This window comes from Martes martes (genome assembly GCF_963455335.1).
Source record: "Martes martes genome assembly, chromosome: 8".
NCBI classification, from domain to species: Eukaryota; Metazoa; Chordata; class Mammalia; order Carnivora; family Mustelidae; genus Martes; species Martes martes.
The window spans coordinates 16761542-16782483 of NC_137895.1; the positions used below are offsets into that span (position 1 = coordinate 16761542).

General features: G+C 43.9%; 1 protein-coding gene across 4 annotated transcripts in view; it reads right to left on the reverse strand.

Annotated features, from left to right (window-relative positions):
• LOC308348076 (overexpressed in colon carcinoma 1 protein) overlaps positions 1 to 18323 on the reverse strand; it is a 39976-nt gene extending 21653 nt beyond the window's left edge. For 2 of the 4 annotated variants that reach the window (XR_013967305.1, XM_080811919.1), the window contains exon 1: positions 17709 to 18323. Coding sequence is in view for 3 of the 4 variants with exons in the window: in XM_080811919.1 (XP_080668045.1) it covers positions 17709 to 18088 (380 nt within the window). In the remaining variant the exon portion in view is untranslated. Of the gene's footprint in view, positions 1 to 1596; positions 1622 to 17708 lie in introns of all 4 variants that reach the window. The other 2 variants (XM_080811921.1, XM_080811920.1) reach the window with 2 other exon arrangements.
• Between the last annotated feature and the right edge of the window lie 2619 nt (positions 18324 to 20942).

Below are 20942 nucleotides of genomic sequence, written 5' to 3' on the forward strand. Positions count from 1 at the left end.
CAAAAACGGAGGCAGAACATGGGAGGTCAGTTTGGGCCCCTGCGCGAGGTCGCGGACGTCCGCGCCCTTCTCATCCCTGGCCTTGCTCCCTCCAAATGCAGGGCTTCCTTCCAACTCATGCAGACCCCGTCAGAGAAAAGCTAAAAACATAAATGATCTTCCTGTTCCCAAAGGATTCTGGGCTCAGTCTAGCGGGCAATGGAGAATAATTGTAAGTTTTTGAGCCAAGGCCCTACAAGGCCAGGGGAGTGCTTGAGGTCATGAATCTGGCAACAATGTAGAGACATGGAAGGAGGAGGGATGGAGAGACCCAGATACACAATGAAAGAAACAAGGTAGGGACAAGGAACTTGTGGTTGTTCCATGCTTTGGTAATAAACTCAGACACTGCAACCAGGAGTTTGAAACAATGAATATTGCTTCTTGGGTACAGAAAGTCCCATAGAAAATACATACTTAACTCCTGGAAAACCTTCCAATCCCATTCTCATCTTCTCTGAATTCCTCTTTGTCATAATAATAAGTCTGACTCTGTTTTTGATGTTTGACCACGGACAGCTTTCAAGTCCAACCTCTCCCCCTTCTGCCTCACAGCAGTGCAAGCTGATTAGGAAGCCTGGGAATTCCTTCCTTTGTGCTGGTGGGAACGATAAAACCAGGCAAACCTCTCCCCATGCATAGGAGCCCTCGAGGAGGCCCACTCCCAACCACAATTAAAACCAAAGCCATTCCCGCCTCCCCTTCCTTCACTCAAGATGAATGGGCCAGTTGGGTGCCTACCTGCTCCCCGAGAAAGCCTCATTATATGTGAGCGAGAAATCATCTTGCCCTCCTTGGTGTGTGTGTGTGTGTGTGTGTGTGTCACACCATCAGTCTTAACATCCAAACCAACTAAGCAGCGTCTCACATCGTGGGAAGGTGGGGCAGGGGTCCATCCACTCTCCACAGAGTCAATAGTGAACTACTGCAATGTTCTTACTGTTCTAGATGAAATATGGAAAGATGCAGACATGGGCCATGACAGAAATTCTGGAAGGGCTCCTGAGCTCCCAAAACCTTCCCTTGGGAAACAGCTGCCCTTGATTTAATGTCCTGCGGTGTAAATATCAACTCAGTATTGACTATGTTGCATGATCATACGTATTCACTCAAATACCTGGTCACCAGATTTAAACCAGTCCCATGTGTGTTTGGTACCTGCGTGCCCCAGCTTCTCCCCACTGGCTCCCTCTAACACAGTCGCAGGAGCTATGTGCTTAATGAATTCTCCCATATCCACTTGCTTTCAATTATAAGAAATCTCAGCACAAGTTGGGAAGGAAGCGCAATTAAATGTTTCCCTCGGTTAAAGTTCTAAGTTACAGTGCTAAGGCAACAGAAAGGCGGCATAAATAGTAATCGAATAAATAATAACACAGGGATATTCTTCAAATAGTGCTTTAGTTATAAACTAGATGATAATCTTGATTTTTGCATAACAGAGAATGTATTCCCGTATCTTTTCAGGCATACCTCCGTCTATTGAAAGGCCACAATCATGAAAAACAGTGTCTTCCTCAAAAAAGAGTTTAGAAAATCGTAACATTAACTACTTACACGTCTTTAGCTGCTCCTGCAGGGCCTAGGGGAGCGAAGAAAAGGTTTGCATTATTGTGACAGAATTACAACAAAAATGTGAAACCCGATACCCATCTAAAATAATATTCTAGAAGAGACAAGCTGAAAATATGCCTTTTAAAAAGATCATTTCAAAAGAAAGAAAGGAGAAAGTAGGAAAATCACATTAAATCAATTCACACAAAATTACATTCAAATTTTACATTTTGAATTTATTCTGCCCATTTTTAACAATTCCTATAAATGTTAAGGTGTCGGTTCTGGAAAGGATTTTTACAGATCACTTAATCCAATCCCTTTATTTTACAGATAAACTGACAAGAGTCGGGAAGTATTTTCGTTTCAAAGTCACCCGCCTTCTAAGCTGGTGTCCTATGGGCCACAGGGCATTAACCACAAAGTAAAGCGAAGTTACAAGACAGAATAGAGGTGATATCCTCAGTCAGTGAAAAGTCTCAAAGACACCAGCCGAGCTCTAAAGGGAGTTACATGCACTTCTAACTCTGCTCCCGTTTGCTACTGAACCCTCCTACCCCTCCCCATTTTTTGCTTCCCACCCACGTGCCAAAAACAGCCTGTCTCTGTCAGACCCCATGCCTATCATGCATCATAGATTCTCTGCCACATACAGTCGGTCCCGTTTCCACACTTCCTCCTCCCACTAGCCTCATCTGAGTGACACAGACCTTGGCTCTAACTTTACTAGGCATGCATTTAGTGTCTTTTAACCTCTTAAAACCTCACTTCCCTCCCTTGTGTCAAATGAGGATAGTAAGAGTGCCTTTCTCAAACGTTAATATACAGCAGAGAGGATAAATGGAATGACCACTGGTGAGAGAGTTATTGAAAATGGAGGTGGGGGATGCTCGGGCGGCTCAGTGGGTTAAGCGTCTACCTTCAGCTCAGGTCATGATCCCAGGGTCCTGGGACTGAGTACCCACGATGGGCTCCCTGCTCAGTAGGGAAACTGCTTCTCCCTCTCCCTCTCCCTCTGCCTGCCACTCCCCCTGCTTGTGTGCTCTGTCTCTCTCTCTCTCTCTGACAAATGAGTAAAATCTTTTTTTAAAAAATTAAAAAATACAAATTTTAGTAATATTTGCTCCAGCTCTTTGAAAAATACTGGTGGAATTTTGATTGGAATGGCATTAAAAGTATAGATTGCTCTGGGCAGTATAGACATTTTAACGATGTTTATTCTTCCCATCCAAGAGCATGGAATGGTCTTCCATCTTTTTGTGTCTTCTTCAATTTCTTTTAGGAGTGTTCTGTAGTTCCTCGAGTACAGATCTTTAACCTCTTTGGTTAGGTTTATTCCGAGGTATCTTATGGTTTTTGGTGCTATAGTAAATGGAATCGATTCTCTAATTTGCCTTTCTGTATTTTCATTGTTAGTGTATAAGAAAGCCACTGATTTCTGGACATTGACTTTGTATCCTGCTACATTACTGAATTGCTGTATGAGTTCTAGTAGTTTGGAGGTGGAGTCTTTCGGGTTTTCCATATAAAGAATCATGTCATCTGCGAAGAGAGAGAGTTTGACTTCTTCCTTGCCAATTTGGATACCTTTTATTTCTCTTTGTTGTCTGATTGCTGTTGCTAGGACTTCTAATACTATGTTGAACAAGAGTGGTGAGAGTGGGCATCCTTGTCGTGTTCCTGATCTCAATGGGAAGGCTGCAAGCTTTTTCCCATTGAGGATGATATTTGCTGTGGGTTTTTCATAGATAGATTTGATGAAGTTCAGGAATGTTCCCTCTATCCCTATACTTTGAAGCGTTTTAATCAGGAACGGATGCTGGATTTTGTCAAAAGCTTTTTCTGCATCAATGGAGAGGATCATGTGGTTCTTCTCTCTTCTCTTATTGATTTGTTCTATCACATTGATTGATTTGCGAATGTTGAACCATCCTTGTAACCCAGGGATGAATCCTACCTGGTCATGGTGGATAATCTTTTTAATGTGCTGTTGGATCCTGTTTGCTAGGATCTTGTTGAGAATCTTAGCATCCATATTCATCAGTGATATCGGTCTGAAATTCTCCTTTTTGGTAGGGTCTTTGCCTGGTTTGGGGATCAGGGTGATGCTGGCTTCATAAAAAGAGTCTGGAAGTTTTCCTTCTGCTTCAATTTTTTGAAACAGCTTCAGGAGAATAGGTATTATTTCTTCTTTGAAAGTTTGATAGAATTCCCCAGGGAATCCGTCAGGTCCTGGGCTCTTGTTTTTTGGGAGGTTTTTGATCACTGCTTCAATCTCGTTACTAGATATCGGTCTATTCAGGTTGTCAATTTCTTCCTGGTTCAATTTTGGGAGTTTATAGTTTTCCAGGAATGCATCCATTTCATCTAGGTTGCTTAGCTTATTGGCATATAACTGTTGATAATAGCTTCTGATGATTGTTTCTACTTCCTTGGTGTTAGTTGTGATCTCTCCCTTTTCATTCATAATTTTATTAATTTGGGCTTTCTCTCTTTTCTTTTGGATTAGTGTGGCCAATGGTTTATCGATCTTATTGATTCTTTCAAAAAACCAGCTTCTAGTTTCGTTGATACGTTCTACTGTATCTCTGGTTTCTACCTCGTTGATCTCTGCTCTAATCTTGATTATTTCCCTTCTTACGTGTGGAGTTGGTTTGATTTGTTGTTGATTCTCCAGTTCTTTAAGGTGTAGAGACAGCTGGTGTATTCTGGATTTTTCAATTTTTTTGAGGGAGGCTTGGATGGCTATGAATTTCCCCCTTAGGACCGCCTTTGCTGTATCCCATAGGTTTTGGAGTGAAGTGTCTTCGTTCTCATTGGTTTCCATAAATTGCTTAAGTTCTTCTTTGATCTCCTGGTTGATCCAAGCATTCTTAAGCAAGGTGGTCTTTAGCTTCCAGGTATTTGAGTTCCTTCTGAACTTTTCCTTGTGATTGAGCTCCAGTTTCAAAGCATTGTGATCTGAGAATATGCAGGGAATCATCTCAGTCTTTTGGTATCGGTTGAGCCCTGATTTGTGACCCAGTATGTGGTCTATTCTGGAGAAGGTTCCATGTGCACTTGAGAAGAATGAGTATTCTGTTGTTTTAGGGTGGAATGTTCTGTATATATCTATGAGGTCCATCTGGTCCAATGTGTCATTCAATGCTCTTATTTCTTTATTGATTTTCTGCTTCGATGATCTGTCTATTTCTGAGAGAGGCGTGTTAAGATCTCCTACTATTAATGTATTCATATCAATATGACTCTTTATCTTGATTAATAGTTTTCTTATGTAATTGGCTGCTCCCATATTGGGGGCATAGATATTTACAATTGTTAGATCATCTTGGTGGATAGTCCCTTTAAGAATGATGTAGTGTCCTTCTGTATCCCTGACTACTGTCTTTAGTTTAAAATCTAATTTATCTGATATGAGAATCGCTACCCCGGAGGACACGGAGGAAGCAAGGCTCATGCCCATCTTCTGTCCCAAATTCTCAGAAGTTTTTTGCTGAACTCAGCTGAAAGCCAAGGCACAACTTATGTCATAACAGACATAAAGAGACTTTCTAACATGAGCACTACAACCAATCACATGTAGTTTAATGTAACTGTATTTAATCGAGAACCAAACACCTTTTCCTCAAAACAATTTATGTAAGTCTTCTCTTTCCTCTTTAAAAATTCTACACTCCTTCGTCTGTCTCTCCAGAGCATGTTTTCAGCTTCAGTATAGTCTCCTGGATTGCAATCCATTAAGACCCCAAATGACCACATAAATATAATTTTGCAGTTTGCAGTTTTGTCTTTTGTTACTTGACATGACTGTGAAGATTTTTTTTTTTTAAAGATGCATGTTAACACTTAGCACAAAGTCTGGTACCTAAAAGTAGCTCACTAAATTGTTATTATTAGCAGTCAAATTAATTAGAAATTAATATCTCATTTTCCATATCTATGAAATGGGAATTAGAATAATCTCTGCCTAAGTCACACAGAGGTGAAAATAAAGAAAGATGTGTTACACAGTAATCAAATAAGCCTATATTGTTGCCAAAACTGCAACAATTGTACCCTGGTGATATTAACTTAAAATCCGTTAATCTGCAAATTCAAAGCAGAAGACAAAGATAATCTAACCGTATGCCTCAAACAAAAATTTTTTTTTCAAACATCTTCTCCCATTCTGTAGGCTGCCTTTTAGGTTTTTTGTTTGTTTGTTTTTATTAACATATAATGTATTATTTGCTTCAGGGGTACAGGTCTGTGAATCATCAGGCTTACACACTTCACAGCACTCACCATAGTACATACCCTCCCCAATGCCCATAAAGCAGCCACCCTATCCCTATCCCCCTCTCCCCAGCAACCCTCAGTTTGTTTCCTGAGATTAAGAGTCTCTTACGGTTTATCTCCCTCCCTGGTCCCATCTTGTTTCATTTTCCCCTCCTTGCCCCCCATGAACTCCTGCCCTGCCTTTCAAATTCCTCATATCAGAGAGATCATATGGTAATTGTCTTTCTCTGATTACTTTTTTCGCCCAGCATAATACCTTCTAGTTCCATCCACGTCATAGCAAATGGCAGGATTTCACCCTCAAACAAATTCTTGTAAGGCTCTGACCAAACCTTAACTTCATAATGAACCTCATTCCTTTTTTTAAGGAAAGAGTAACATTTCTATGTCACAACAATCATTAAAATTGTATAAACAAAAACTGCTTTGGGGTGCCTAGGTGGCACAGCCAGTTGAACATCTGACTCTCGGTTTCAGCTCAGGTCGTCGTGATCTCAGGGTCCTGGGATCGAGGCCGACGTCGGGCTCTGTGCTCAGTGTGGAGTCTGCTTGAGATTGCCCTCCCACTCACACTGTCTGTCTGTCTCTCTCTCCCTCTCTCAAATAAATAAATAACTTCTTTGGAATCTGAGATCATAAAACAAAACAAAGTCCTAAAATTTAAAAAAAAAAATCTTAAGAACAGAGGAGTGTTTTAATAGGAAAAAATAAGCAAAGGTTGGGTGCCACCAAAAACCCATGTAAATGAATGTTTTATTCCAGAGTCAAAAAAAAGCATGAGAATCTGGAAGAAAGTCTAGAAAGAAAGTAATATCCTGATTTTCGTATTTTCATGTTCATGGAAAAGTACAAAGAACATTTCGGGGTTTTGTCGTGGACAGGGGATGGGAGAGCCAGAGGGGTCAGAAACTTAGATTCTGCAAAGTCTTACAGAGAGAAGAAAGCAGAGACCATAATGAGGACGGTGAGTCCTCTGCAGAGAGGAAGGGCCATCGAATAGAATCCACAGAGAGAGCAGAGGGGACAGAAGCCATCCCACTCCATCTCAGGGAGGGCCCCAGGGTGGCAGGGAATGAGAAGGCAAAGACACACACAAAGTCCTTGCTCACATCATTCATTCGAAAGTCACAAAATCACTGCTTCAGTTTCTAATACTGGGCACATAAAGGCAGCTGAGAAGACAACTCAAGGGTAACGTGCATGTAACTAGTTTCAAAACAGCAACATGTTGTCTAATGAGCACTGATTTTAATCAGCCACCAGGAACCCTGCATCCACTTCAAATGATTGCTCCGGGTGCCCGGCACCCTCAGAGCCTCTTCCCTGCTGGGATCACCATGCAGCATCCCAGCGGGGCCCCTGGCAGATGCCTGGGGTTACCTTCCCAAAGAAGTCTGCACGCCATTACCTCTGTTCTCAAACGTCCCTCATTTAAAGAGTACCGTCTATTTAATACGTGCAACGGTGGGGTGGGCAAAGATGTCAGAAACACTGCATCAGGTATGCAGGTGTTGTAATATGTGCTCCATTTTTTTTAAAGGACAGAAAATGTGCATCCTAGAAGGAAGGTAGCATGGTATTATTAAGGATAAGCTTATAATCAGGACAGATAGAACATGAGTCCCCAAAATACAACTTGTCAGAGTAGGGGGAAAAAAATGTGCAATTGTTGGAAACCCTTGGCAAAACTATAGGAATATGTAGGTATATAAAATGTAAAACAGCTCTTTGTTCTGCAAAAGTATAAAATCATAAAATCAATAAATAGAAGAAAAATCATATTACCTTCACTACAACCTTGTAATCACACTTCATCTATATATTGATTATAATTAACCAGATGGAGATCTCTACTCTAGAGAATTTATGCAAAAAAAAAACAAAAAAAACACTTTATCTCGAACAATTCAGAGCAGCAAAATCCCATTTGCTTTAAGTTATGTTTATGGTTTACGTGACTTAGCCTTTGCTAAACAAATATTTATAATGTCATCTAATTCTTTCCAGGCCCCTGGGATAGAGTATTGATTCCTGATATCACCACTTCATTTCCTGCCAAAATGACTCTTGACTGTTTAAACGTAGCCTTGATGTATTCATATAATGGCTCAGAAGAAGCAGAGATGGGGAAAAGACAATAATGCTTCTTCCAGAATGAAAGCACCACAAAGTACGTAAGACTAAAGATTTGATGACTGGTTTCCAAAACTGTATAAAGGAGGATAATTTTAAATAACTTGCTAAAAAAGAGAAGGGGGAAGGCTTGCTCTCAGAAAAGTATTATATGCAGTTTCAGTGACTGAAAAAAAAAAAAAGAAAGGAATTATAAATGGCTAGGGTCTGTAAGGAAGAACATTTCCTTCTGAAAGTAGGAAACAGTTAAACATTGTTGGTTGTTCAGAAGGAAACCAAGACTGTGTACACCTTCAAACTTACACACTTCAAAAGATTTTAATATTTTGTTTTTGAGTCTCAAAGTCAAAAGTCTCAGTCACTTAAGAAGGCATGGCAAACCCAATTTATTCAAATGTTCAAAAAACTCAATCTGATATTGTGAGGCTATAGAGAGATACTTAGGCTTTGTCCCCTCTTTCTGTCACAAAACTTCTAAAACCTCTGGAATTTCCTGAGTGATAAGGGTAATAGGAGCCTCTTCCATTCTAATGAAGGGACTCCTAACGGAACCCAGGATAGCTTCAGGATGGGGGACTGGTCACCACAAAAGCCAAGTGTTGTTTGAAGCTTGGTACTGCTGTCCCCGTCCCTGTCCCCAGGGAAGGGAGAGGAGCTGGAGATTGAGTTAATCCCCAATAGCCAGTGATTCCACCAATCACACCCATGTAGTGAACCCTCCATAAAAAGCCCTGAACAATGAGGCTCTGAGAGCTTCTGAGCTGGTGACCACATCCATGTGGCAGGAGGGTGACACACCCCAACTACATGGGGACAGAGATTCCTACGCTCGGGACCCTTCCAAACATCACTCTATGTCCATCTGGCTGTTCATGTGTGTCCTTTATAAATAAACTGGTGAATTTAAATCCAAAAGTAAAGTGCCTTCCTGAATTCTGAGCCATTCTAGCAAATTATCCAACCTGAGAAAGGGTGCTGAGGGAACCCCCAGATTTGTTGCCAAGTTGGATAGAAGTGGGAGTCATCTGGGACCCAATGCTTGCGACTGGCGTCAGAGGTGAGGTCGTCTTGTGCAACCTTGTCCTTAAGCCTGCAACAGCTGACAGACTCCAGGTAGTGGCAGAAGCAAAGTGTATCGTGCGACTCCCAGCAGGTGCCAGAGAATCGGAAAGTTGGATTGTATCAGGAGGAAAAAAACCTCGCAGATAGTCTCCATGTTTTCTAACGTGTTTTGTGAAAATGCGGTGTCCTGAGAAGTCACTGAGGCTCCACAAAACCTTGACGTGCTCTGTGAACCACACACCAAGATGGGATTGCACAGCACTTGCTTCAGCAAATCATTCTGCACCCCAGGTATAGCCTGTATGCTGTATTTCCTAATTTTCTAATTACCTCCCACTCCCAAAGAACTACAGGAAAACCTTCGTTGATAGTTTCATGCGGTTGCTGTAAGAAACCCCCGACGACTGGGTGGCTTCAAACAAGAGAAGTCGATGCTCTCAGCCTTCTGGAGGACAGAGACATAAAACCAAAGAGTCCCGGGTTCAAACTGCCACACCCCCTTAGCATCCCGTGCCGTGAGCCTTGGTTCCTTGGCAGTCTCTGGCGGGTGGCCACACGGTGCACACTGTCGCTCCACCGATGTCCTCCCACCCCAATCGCTGTCTCTCTGTGATAAGGACACTTACCAGCGGACTTAGGGCCCCCCCAGATTATCTCAAAATCCTTAATTACATCTGCAAAGACCCTTTTTCCAAATAAGATAAGATTCACACATTCCAAGGATGAGGACGGAAAATTCTGTTTAGAGGCCACCATTCAGCGGGCTAAACCTTCTTATCCGTGTCCTCCCCCATCCCTCCAAAAATTAAAATTCTCTTTTGAAAAGAAATGTATAGAAAAATTAATATGGGGGAGGCATTAAATTTAATGTAACATATCCTACATCCCACAAATTCAGGCAAACTTGTATTCCTAGTGCACAATAAAGCCAACCAGCTTCAAAACACTACACAGGGACAGCAGTTTTAGGTGGATAGAGAGAACATCTTGGCTCCTAGATGTGCCTTTGCCATCTAATTGTTCTTACAAACTAAGAAGAGTGAGCTGTAGTGCCCAGTAGATTTTCAGCACTGTTCCGATCTGCACATTTACCATTTCAAGTTTCCTCCCACATGCCAAAGTCTAACATAAAGAAAAGATATCTATCTCTTAAAAGAAAGGACACATCCGTTTCTACACTTGAAAAAACTAGCCTACCGACGCCTTTCTTCATCACGGTCCTGTTGCACTATATTGAATTTATGTAATAGACTGGAAATAGTCACATGTAAATGAATTGCTAAGTTACATATTAAATCGTATTTCTATCTTCCGACTGAGTGGTGATAATTTAAACACATGCGTCAAAAGATAAAATTATGTACACGAAGAGTTTCTAAAAAGCACTAAAGATTTTCAGATCACTCTTCTCTTGGCATAAATGATCAGAAACATAAATGATTGTGGCTCTTGTGGGAAATAATAAAAATATGCAGGAATGTCCTACTCTATTTGTTTTGTAAAAGAAAAGAAAAGGCCCTTTGAGAACTGTATAAACTTAACTACAGAACAATAAACAAAATTCTTTTTAATTTTGACAGCTCACGATGTCTCCTCTGACCCATAATAGTTCCAAAACGATGTCATAGTCTCAGTTTGGCCAAAAGAAGTACAACAACAGCTCTTAGTTCATCCAAAGCAAAGTTATTTTTCAAGAAGCCAACAAAAGAACGAGATTCGTAAGTCATTTTTTTCAATAAAGGAGAAAAAAATTCAGGTCAATGTGTCCTAGAAATATAAAATTCTGTTCATGAATATGGAAGCTCTTGCAGAAAATCTCTTCACTTGCAGGTTGTCCTTATTGAACAGCTACACTTCAGGGAGCTAAAAATTAATAAATAAAGACAGCCACAGAAGGACGGGCATAAGGTAAGGCAGTGACATCTGGCTGCTATATTATAATTCCAGCCACGTCTAATACTCAGCGGTAAGTGGTTTGTGGCTGAACTGAATACCTCATTGAGGTCACCTTCGTGACCCCTGCACGTGGCCCCAAGAGGTCACCTTCGCGACCCCTGCACAAGGTCACTTCTGGGGAGCTGGGACGCATGAACGTCCTGATTCTGTCTCACCAGTGAAAAGTGCCTGGACAGAGGTTTTCCACATCTCCTGTCATTCACAGTCACTTCCAATGTGGAACCTCCAAGAGTGTACTGATGACTTGCCTCTTCCTACCTTCCCTTTAGAGGCAGCAGAATCTTCCAGTTAACGAGGCATTAGTTTGGGTTCCTGTTTATTTCTCCCTCCCATGCAGCCCGTCCTCAGCCTGGCTGTCCCAGGGTTCTCTGGCGTCAGTGCTTCCAGGCCCTTCTTACTGCCCTGACTCCAGACAACCACTGCTGTAAGCCCACTCTTTCCTTTTACACCAGTTACAAGAGTCTTCCCCTATATTTACAATAAACAGCATAGTGAGTACTCACAATAGACAAGGCACTGTTCTAAGCACTTGACTTACATAAACTCATTTTATGTTGGAGTCAATTCTATTCTTACTCCCCCATTTGACAGTTGAGAAAACCAACATACCGTTTAAGTTGAGTTGCCCAAGGTCACACAGCTGATAAATGACAAAAGCAGGATTCGAACTTGGGCCTTTTGGTACCAGAGCCCACCCTCAACTCCGAGGCGTGGCGCTTTCCTGCCTGTCTGTCCTTCTCACCCTCTATTCTACCCACTCTTCCTTCCCAACACCCTATAACCAACAGGAACCACTAAAGCCAGTCAGGCCAGACCTACTGCCCTGAAACGCACAGAGCCCATTTCTGTCCCTGTGATTTCACACAACACTAAGAATGCCCTCCCTTCCATTACCTGCTTATCCGAACAGTTACCTATTCTTCAGAAACAAATCAAGGGCCACTTCTTCCAAGCAGGCCGCCCTGACTGCTTGAGGTTTTATTTTATTCTCTCAATTGCTGTATCAGTGACACAATTTAGGATTTCATTTGCATCTTCGTTTCCCCAGTATGTTCATTCATTTGGAAAAAAAAAAAATTCTTTGCAAGCCAAAAATTCCATTGAAAGTTTGGATCCTAGTCTAGAGGCTGAGGGTACAGCTGGGAATCAGATGCGGGAGGCTCTCATGAGGCCTGCATTTGGAGGAAGGGAACAGAAGAGGCAATAAATAAATAAAGAAAATATCAGCTCTCCGGCAAAGAGAGTTTCAAACGGAGAGAAAACAACAAGAGTCAGTTCAGCAATTTTTTTTTTAATTCGGGGAATTCAAAGAAGGATGGTGGGGTTGGGGTCTGGGGGCGGTAGCAGGGGAGCAGCAGGAGACACACGTGACTTCTAGGATGCTATCAACAAAATTTTATACTATGTCCTGGATATGGCCTGGGCTCATGCTAAGCACAGTGGCAACATTTCAGTCCTACAAAACCATTTATAGATGTAAATTAAGGCTGGACCACAGAGCTACATCAAAAGAAGGGAATGCAATTATCTACCTAATTGAAGATGAAAAGAAAACTAATCTAAATAATTGGACCCAAAAGGATTGTATTAACTCCCTGGGTACACTGACAAAATAGGATAAATAATTATTAAACTCCTCCTCTTCAGACTATTGTTATATAAATAGCAGGAGAACCATTACAGAAACATTCTGATAATAAACTGCCACAGAGTTATGATCAGACAGTTGCCAGCTACATATCCCTGCTAGAAAAACTACAGCTAAAAAATTCAGTTAGCTATCATGAGCAGAACACTTCTGAAGTAAGTCTTCTGCTGCAAAGAATGTCTACAGCCTTAGCCTGCACTGACACGGGCTATTGTCGATATTGGGAACCATCCAAACTTTTTAAGGGATTTTCTGATTTACCTGAAAAGAGACTGTCTGGCTTACATTACAGACTTGCTTACCCACCTGTATGTATGAGTGTATAAAAGGGAACGGCTGACCTGTTCAGATCATTAGCTCAAACGCGGGGCTGCTCATTTCTCTGCCTAGTTAAAAACCATGTTCAAGGAAAAACAAGGGGACAGAGAATCTGATTGCTGAGAGGGAGAGAGGTGGGGCTGGAGAGCAAAGAGAAATAGATCAAGAGCTCCCTGCGTTCCAGAAAATGGAACACTTTTACATTGGGTATTTAAGCCAGATGTTTCTCTAGAGTGGAGGGGCCAGAATCTATTCAGGACAAACATACTGAATCTTCACTGAGTGGAAAATATAAGAAATCCTCCCACTATAGTTCTAGGTTGGGGAAATCAAATTCCTAAGTTGCGAGAGTGCTCTTACTAAAACATGAAAATGGAGAGAGCTCTCATGCAATTGAAATTGTTCTCAAGACCCCATCTGGACCGACAGCTCCACTCCTCCCCGAAGCCTCCTTCGACCGAACAGTATTATTCATCATGTCCCGGGCGCTGGCATATTCTATCATACTCTGCCTTGCTGCTGTTCTCCAAGGGTTAACCTTCCTACCTAGACTATCAGCTTCTCAAGAGCATGAAAGTTTGTTTTCTTTCAACCACCCACTGGTGGCTGCCCAAGCCTTGCCTTACAAGTTCTTAGCAAAGTGCCGTTCTCTGCAGGGAGAGGTGGACTGGGTGTAAGCTTACAGTTAGAAATGTTTTTTGTTTGTTTGTTTGTTTTGTTTTGTTTTGTTTTGTTTTAATTTATTTATTTGACAGAGATCACAAGTAGGCAGAGAGGCAGTCAGAGAGAGAGGAAGAAGCAGGCTCCCTGCCGAGCAGAGAGCCCCATGTGGGGCTCAATCCCAGGACCCTGAGATCATGACCTGAGCCGAAGGCAGAGGCTTTAACTCCCTGAGCCACCCAGGCGCCCCACAGTTAGAAATCTTTAGGAGACATCTAACCGGAATTATCTAGGGCCTGAGTGATCTGGGGGCTGATTTCTTATGGCTGTTGGATCATTTTATGGCAGATCAGTTTCTCCACCTATTGGACATACAGAATTAAATTTACTCAAGCACACTACTAAATATCCATTTGTCATATTAACCAATTTCTCTAGACGAAAGCCAAGAAAGGCAGTTGTTCAGATGGCTCAGGGACAGGGCAAACAATTATCTCATGTTATCTGAATTTCTTACAGAGTAAAATAGGGCTTATAATAGAGATTTCAGGTTTAAGGGTCATATTGTAACGTCCTAATGCACCCTTTGGAAGTAGATATGCCACGGTCTTGGAGAAAAATGATCAGGGAAAGCCATTTCACCTTCAACATGGTACTATTCCGCTACTCTATAATAATTACAGTTTACACAGCGCTTTCACTCTGTAACTCAGAAATGTGAAACGAAATGCTCCTAGCAACAAGCCCAGAGCTGAAGTCAGGCTTGAGCCTCACTCTCCGGGCTCCAAGTTCAGCACTCTTCCCACCTTCTCTTTGTATTTTGTTATTCATGTATCTATGTCTGGCTGGATGGATGGACTGATTGATTGCTGAAAAGCTTAAGTGTAACTATTGAATTGTATGATCCTGGGAAATTTCAGAAGTTGGGCATTGTAAGTACCTGGAGGACAAGAACAACATCTATTTTTTTTTTTAAGATTTTTTATTTATTCATGGGCGGGGGAGCAGGGGGAGGAGCAGAGGGAGAGGGACAAGCAGACCCCACAATGAGCATGGAGCACGATGCCAGGCTCCAGCCCAGGACCCTGAGATCATGACCTGAGCGGAAACCAAGAGTCAGATGCTTAACCCACCGAGTCACCCAGGCGCCCCGTGACAACATCTATTTAATGCATTTATTTCATGCCACTTGGGTTCAGGACCACACGATTGCAACTTGGCCAACAGCATATTTCATGCTGATGTCAACTTTCACAACTGAAAAATATTCAAATACCTTTGCCTTGTGGCTTATTTTTCTTCATTTGACATATTTCCTTTCTGAAACTAAAGTCCTACCATGAGCTGACAGAAAAATTTCCAAATAACAATGACCGCATCCCAAAGCTAGCCAGCTGGACTCTAGTAGGACGTGTTTGGGGAATGACCTCTCAAAGACCAGGGCAGATCCTTCAACGGGGTGATGTGATAAGTCCCCCACTCATCACGTTCCCTCCTTAATGTTTTACAGCCTGCACTCTCTATCTGCCATTTCCCCGAACAAAACACAATTTTTAGCCAAGAGCAAGGTAGAGGAGACAACAACACGCTCTTCTGTGAACGGTCCTTCATAAACAGGCTGCCCAACAAGAAGGCGTGCACTTGGAGTGGTTTTTTCAGTGCAACTGTATAGGGTATAAGGGATGTGCATTTCGAGGGAAAAAAAAGGGTCAACCAAATATCTGTAAGGAGAATCCGATTTTCCCATTTTCTTTTTCTTTTTTTTTAAGATTTTATTATTTATTTGACAGAGAGAGATCACAAGTAGGCAGAGAGGCAGGCAGAGAGAGAGAGAAAGAGAGAGAGAGAGGAGGAAGCAGGCTCCCTGCTGAGCAGAGAGCCCCATGTGGGGCTCAATCCCAGGACCCTGGGATCATGACCAGAGCCAAAGGCAGAGGCTTTAACCCACTGAGCCACCCAGGCACCCCTGATTTTCTCATTTTCTGACATTACCATTTCCAAATTACCTTATCATCACTGATTTAGCAAAGTGCCCCTCCCTCCTATCCCCAGATCTGACAAGAAGTTCATTAATAAATAAAAATGTAAATGAACTAACCTAGCTCCACTTGAAAAGAAATGTCACAAATACTTCCCATGATTTTTTTTTAAATATGGATAACTGTTCTTAGCCTTTTTTAAAAAAGATTTTTATTTATTTATTTGACAGACAGAGATCACAAGTAGGCAGAGAGGCAGGCGGGGGGGGGGGGTAGACAGAGGCTTTAACCCACAGGCACCTCTGTTCTTAGCCTTTTTAAAGAGAGGGTGCCCATGCAGTGGATGGTGTAGGACCCCAGTGTCTGTTAGATGGAGAGACACAAGGTCTGGTGTAGGTTTCCATTAAGAGCTTTCTGGCTGCTCTCAGAATCTCGTTTGCCCTTGTTGGCATAAGACACCAACCACGATACCCAACATATCTCACTGTTAAGTGAACGGAAAAGATTTCTTCTCTGGTGGCTCCCTGCATATCCCAAGGAGGAGAATTTCATTCAAGATGGTAAAGATTAGGGGCGCCTGGCTCAGTGAGTTAAAGCCTCTGCCTTTGGCTCAGGTCATGATCCCCAGGGTCCTGGGATCAAGCCCCACATAAGACTTTCTGCTCAGCGGGGAGCCTGCTTCCCCCCCCTCCCCTGCCTCTCTACCTACTTGTGATCTCCGTCAAATAAATAAATAAAATCTTAAAAAAAAAAAAGATAGTAAAGATTATCTGTAAGAGATCAACTTTTTGGTGAATCATCACCTGGGTTCATTCACAGCTCTAGGACCAGAACCCCACATATTTTAGTGTCTTCTCAGGAAAAGCAAAATATTCTATGTGTGGTTACAGACAGAAAGGAAAAAGAAATTTGGCAGATTCACAGACCACAGAGCAGATTTCCACAGCTGACCCCACTAAGTAAACGTCAAAATAAACTTTAAAATAAATAAACGAATAAGACTTGAATTTTAAGCTCCATCTTCCACAGATGTCTGGGTTAAGGGAAGTGACAGGGCCAAGGTCACGAAGACTGAGAGGACACCCATGCCAGTCTGCTAGGAAATACTGCAGCAAGAGACTGCTGTTTGCGTTTGCTGGGGGTTGGGGGGTGGGTGGGAATGGGACGGGGCATCTGATTGATCTTAGTTGGAGGAGATGGGACTTCTTTACCCGAAAGGATACTAAAAGAGGCCAGCAGATATTACTCAAAACAGATCCTGATTCTTAAATCAGGAGACGCGAGCTGGGTTAAGAGAGAAGGCTGAGTTTTGGAATAAGTCACTTGACACAAAGCCTGGTCAACTGGGGGATAGGAGATCTCGCCTGCCCATCAACAAAATGAAGTGGTGTAAAAGAAGTTCCAGTATATTTTTCTAATGAAAAACATGCGAACAGATCACTGCTGATATTAAAACTCTGTCACACTTATCTAAAACATCCTTAATACTGCGGCTTCTCAGAGAAATCCGCCACGCAGCCCAGCCGCTCTCACGCATCAGGACAGACTCAGATGAATTTGGAGCCCGGCTCGCAGTTCCTCCCAACCCCACTGGCACCACCACCACCACCACCAAAAAAGTCCTGAATTGCTCTGCCGCACTTTCCTGTTGCGGCGTCAGGGTTCCGAGGGGCAGGCGGCGAGGTCTGCAGGGCGAGAGTGGGAGGCGAGGGAGCGGATGCGGGCCACTACGGGGAATCCTCTCCCCACCCCCCGGCCCCCGTGAGGGCACCGGGCTCCCCGCTGCAGGGGAGCCCCGCCGTGCGTCCTCCCCGCGCACCCTCCGCAGGATCGCCCTGCAGGCTCCTCTCGTCCAGGCGTGACCGCCCCCGCGCGGGGGAAATGCCCCGCTGCGGGTCCCATCAAAAGCGGGCAGTCTGGCCCACCCACCCACCCCCGTCCCGAAAATGGGGACCGGGAGATGGTGTTGCGCGCCCTCCCTCCCCGGGTCCCCACCGGCTCTCCGGGCCTCTTCCGCAGCGGCCGCCCGCCCGGCAGACCTCCCCGCCGCCCCCGAGTCCCCGGCCCGCGCCCCCGCTCACCTCGGCCGGCGCCCGCACTGGTGGCGGTGGAGTTCCCGCAGCCCATCGCGCTGCTGGCCCGGGAAGCGGCGCTCGGGAGCTGGCTGCCGCTGGTCCTGGGGGGGCGGAGACGGAGGCGGAGGGCGGCGCGCCCCGAACCGGAGGCCGGCGGGGGCGCGCGGGGCCGGGGTCGGGCCGGGGGGCGGGGTGCGCGGGGCCTCCTGCTTCCAGCCGCAGAGGGGTGTGGGCCAGGGCGCGGCGGGCGGGCGCGGGCCGGGGCGGAAACCGCCCGGCACCCCTCTTGCTAGCCGCGGTTGGGGTCCCCGCCGGACCCACCCGTCACCTCGGCAACCGCGGCGACGCCCAATCCCCGGCCTCCTTCGGGCTCTCCGGCCGGGCATTGGTCGTCGTGAAGAGGGGGCGGGAGTTTAAAGTGGGTTTGGGGGCGAGGGCGAGGCTGGGGGCGTGGCCGGCGCGGGCATGGGGCGAGGCGGAGGTCTGGGGATACCCACCTACCCAAGGCCGGGCCCTCTTTGCCTTTTCTTCGCCGCTTCCCCTCCCTGCTTCAGGATGTGGGCAGGTGTGGAGGCGGCCGAAACACCTCTTTTGCATATGGGCGCCCAGTAAATGTTATCGAATGATATTCAGGTCTGAAGTCAACCCCAAAATCCATTTCTTCTTTAACAGAAAGCTAATGCAGCTCTGTTCCCCATACACTTTGCTAGGAAAGAGCATGAAGTCTTCCCTAGGTCTGTCATGTTAGCCCACCCCACTTTAATTGCATTTGCTGCAATTTCAGTAGTCTGCAGGACCTTTGCTCATTTAGAGACGGAACCGTGAATCCACTTGGCACCTTTCAACCTAACACTTTGGCAGCTGTTACTGCGGTCAGACTCTCTTGAGTTACAGCCCCTGCTCTGCCCCTAACAGTTGCGTGACCTCAGCAAAGTTACTTAACCCGTTAGTGTATCCGTTGTTTTACCTGCAAGATGGCAGTAATAATGTGTAAGCCTGATGATTCACAGATCCGTACCCCTGGGGCAAATAATACATTATATGTTAATAAAAATAATTAAATTTTTTAAAATGGCAGTAATAACTCGGGCACATGGAAACACCTAACACAGTGCCTGATCCCAAATAAATGCTAGCTATTCTTGTTTTTAAGTCCTGTTAGAACTGAACATAATTCCCTGAAGGTAAGGACTATCTGATTTATCCTAGCGTCCTCCTGGCTCATAGTACAGACTCAGTAAGTGTTTTGTGAGATGAATTCAAGCCAGGAATTAAATCTCCATTTTAAATCCATTTAATATTTATAGAGAGCCTAGCCTGTGCCAAGTCCTTTGTTAAAATTAAGTTCCAGTGATACAAACATGTAGGAGCCAGTCTAACCAGGCAGACGGATCATAAACAAATTAATTACAGTATAGCAGGGATACTAACGAAGGAATACAGGGTGCTCCAGGAGCCCAGAGGATGCTGGGATCCCGGTTAAAAGACCTTTCTAAAACAAAACAATCATATTTAGAGAAAACCTTGACTTGAACCGAGTCTGTGGTCATGACCTTTGAGGCAATGGAGAGCGTATGGGGTAATCTCATTCAGGATACACCATCCCTCCTCTGAAAATTAGACATATCTGGGCGTGTCCTGAGATAAGAATTAATTCTTGGGCAAATAAGGGTATTTCCGAGTTGACTTCTAGAAGCCCTGATTCTCTATCTTGGCCTCCACCATCTTTGCTCAGTGGCTCCCTTCTTACAAATCCAGAATTGGAGGGCGGGTAGGGGGAGTAAGAGAGGAGGACTATCAAGTAACCGAAGAAAATATTCTTGCTTACTTCTGGGCTGACACTGGATTCCAGCCGTAGGAGACTTGGAGGAAAAAGAAAAACAGACCCTGACATCCAGTTAGCCGCCTGACACCGTGAGGCCTTTGGGTTCACAGCTACACAGAACGCCAATCTCAGACAGGGCCACTCTCTAACTCTGAGGAAGTGAGACCAGAAATAAGACCAGTCGGTAATCTTGTCTGAGTATGCCAAACACAGGCTCACTGGCAAACCACAAACAGAGCATCACTCAATCCTGGCTAACTTGAACGATCTGCTTTTTTTTTTTTTTTTTTTAACCAGTTACAGTTTCATCCCAGGCTCCCTGCCTCATAAATGAAATTTATTAAGACTATCCCACCATAGAATTGTCCCTGCTTCCTGCCAACACCCAGTTCAGGAAAAAAAGATGTCCTGCTTTCTTAAACTCCAACCATAACCACCTAACTTGAGCCCAAATCCTATAGAATCTTTTCTAACACCCCATTAATGAGATACCTCATGATTTTCTGTGGTGCACATTCTCTTTCACTGCAAAAAGTAATAAACCCAACTTGCCCAACTACTAGCATGTTCCTGGTGGTCTTTGGCGGGAGGACACTGACTGTCGTAAATGACATGAACTCTATAAGGTTATAGAATGTGTTATCTACTCATTCTTTCAACAAACACCATTGAGTGTTTCCTTTGTGCTAACCACTTTTCTAAATGCTTGGGATGGAGCAGTGAGCAAGGCACAGAGGCAAAATCTAGTGGGAGGAGACAGATCAAAATCAAACAAAAGATAAGAAAACAAAGCGGGGCACTGAAGTAAGTGACGAGGGGTAGAGGGAGAAGTGCTATTCTAGGTAGGAGCATCAAGGAAGATCTCCCTGAAGAATGGAAATTTTAGCTGATGAGAAGAAATCAAACATGTGAAGGCCAAGCAAAGGGCATCCCAAGCCGAAGATATGGCAAGTGCAAGAGCCCTGGGGCAGGAACATGCTGAGTATGTTTCATAAACAGATGAAAAGGCCAGGATGGCAGGACTAGAGCAAAGATGGAGAAGGGTAGTTGGGGAGATAAGCCAGATCACACTGGATACGATGGGCTTTGTGGGGAGTTAAAATTTTATTCAAAGGGCAATGCGAAGTCATTTGATGAGACAAAGTATGCAAAGTTCCTAACAAACTTCCTGGTAAGTGCCCCATAAATGTCAGTCCTCTCCCCGTTGTGGAGTGGAAAAAAAAAAAAAGAAGAAGAAGAAGTCTAGCATCTCCTTTTTCCTTTTTAGGAATTTATTTTATTTTTATAAATAACAGCTAATTGCATTTGGGTGTTTTCAAAAACAATGAGTCAAAAGAAGATCATTAATGCATGTCTCATTTCCTGACTGGTCAGTTTTGGCTTCTATCTTGGTCCTAGTTAAATCACACCATTGA